The sequence below is a fragment of the Fukomys damarensis genome, unplaced genomic scaffold (genome assembly GCF_012274545.1).
Source record: "Fukomys damarensis isolate Sample0158 unplaced genomic scaffold, DMR_v1.0_HiC HiC_scaffold_25, whole genome shotgun sequence".
Lineage (NCBI taxonomy): Eukaryota > Metazoa > Chordata > Mammalia > Rodentia > Bathyergidae > Fukomys > Fukomys damarensis.
In genome coordinates, this window is record NW_022900937.1 from 11,589,191 (window position 1) to 11,590,391 (window position 1,201).

The 1,201-nt window shown below is 44.0% G+C and overlaps 1 protein-coding gene across 1 annotated transcript in view; it reads left to right on the top strand.

The window, feature by feature from the left end:
- Positions 1–1,201, top strand: part of Mindy2 (MINDY lysine 48 deubiquitinase 2) — a 50,535-nt gene that overhangs the window by 956 nt on the left and 48,378 nt on the right. The window contains exon 2 of the mRNA XM_019210148.1: positions 1–207. Coding sequence (XP_019065693.1) covers positions 1–207 — 207 coding nt within the window. The remainder of the gene's footprint in view (positions 208–1,201) is intronic.

Sequence of the window (1,201 nt, forward strand, 5' to 3'; positions counted from 1 at the left end):
GCCGGGACTGCGCCTCTGTGCCGCCTGGAAGAGGAGGACGACGCCGCTCCGGGGCCCGCGGCCGCCAAGGAGCGCTTCCCGGGGCAGTCTGTGTATCACATCAAATGGATCCAGTGGAAGGAAGAGAACACACCCATCATCACCCAGAACGAGAACGGGCCCTGCCCTTTGCTGGCCATCCTCAATGTTTTGCTTCTCGCCTGGAAGGTACATTCTGCAGTTTCCCACTTCCTACAGCTTCTGGGGAGGGGCGACACGGGGTGTAGAAGCTGCCTCTTGTCATCTGCTGGCTTGCTTTCTTCATGCATCAGTCCCTTTTTCTTCCTGTGTGAAAATCATTCCAGAACCCCCCCTTGTTGAAAAGATATCCGTGTGTGTGTGTGTGTGTTTATGTTCGCAGATATTTGCATATATACATGTAGCTATATAGTATTTATGAACAAGTAGGACTTAATTATAAACCCTATAATTAAGATATATTTTCTGTATTTTATCACATGTACAAAAACAGTGAAGAATTGGAGAAAGTGGTCTTCAGAAGTTAACCATCAATACGTGATATCATGGAGTGAGTTTTTTTGGGTACCTGGGATTGAACTCAGGACCTTGCACTTGTGAGGCAGGCGGGGCACCACTGAGCTAAATCCCCAGCCCTGGAGTAAGTTTTGATGGTTATATTCAGTCTGCTTTCCATCTAATGCTTCTCCAGTTGGTTACTTAAGAGAATAATGATAAGGAAGTTGGGGCCCTTTAGACAAATTCCATTTAAGGAAAAACATTGGTCTGAGACCCAATTATCATACCTTGTAGATTTTCATTGATTTTTTTTGAAGGGGCCAGGGTCTCCTTTTGTAGTGAAAGCTGGCCTTGGACTCAGAATCCTCCTGCCTCAGTCTCCTGGGTGCCAGGATTACAGGTATGTGCCATCATGCCCAGCTAACTTCTAAATTTTTGAAGATTATACTTTCATTTTATGTATAATTTTTATTTTCATCCTATCTTTGACTCTGCGTAAGAGTTGGTATTGTTACCAGTAACTATGCGACAGAATGTGATAAGGGAGCTAAAATTATTGACAACTACAATAAGAAAAGGTATATTTAGGGCCAGGGATTTAGCTCAGCTCAGTGATGCAGCGCCTGCCTCACAAATGCAAGGTCCTGAATTCAGTTCCCAGAGCTGCAAAAAAAAAAAAAAAAAA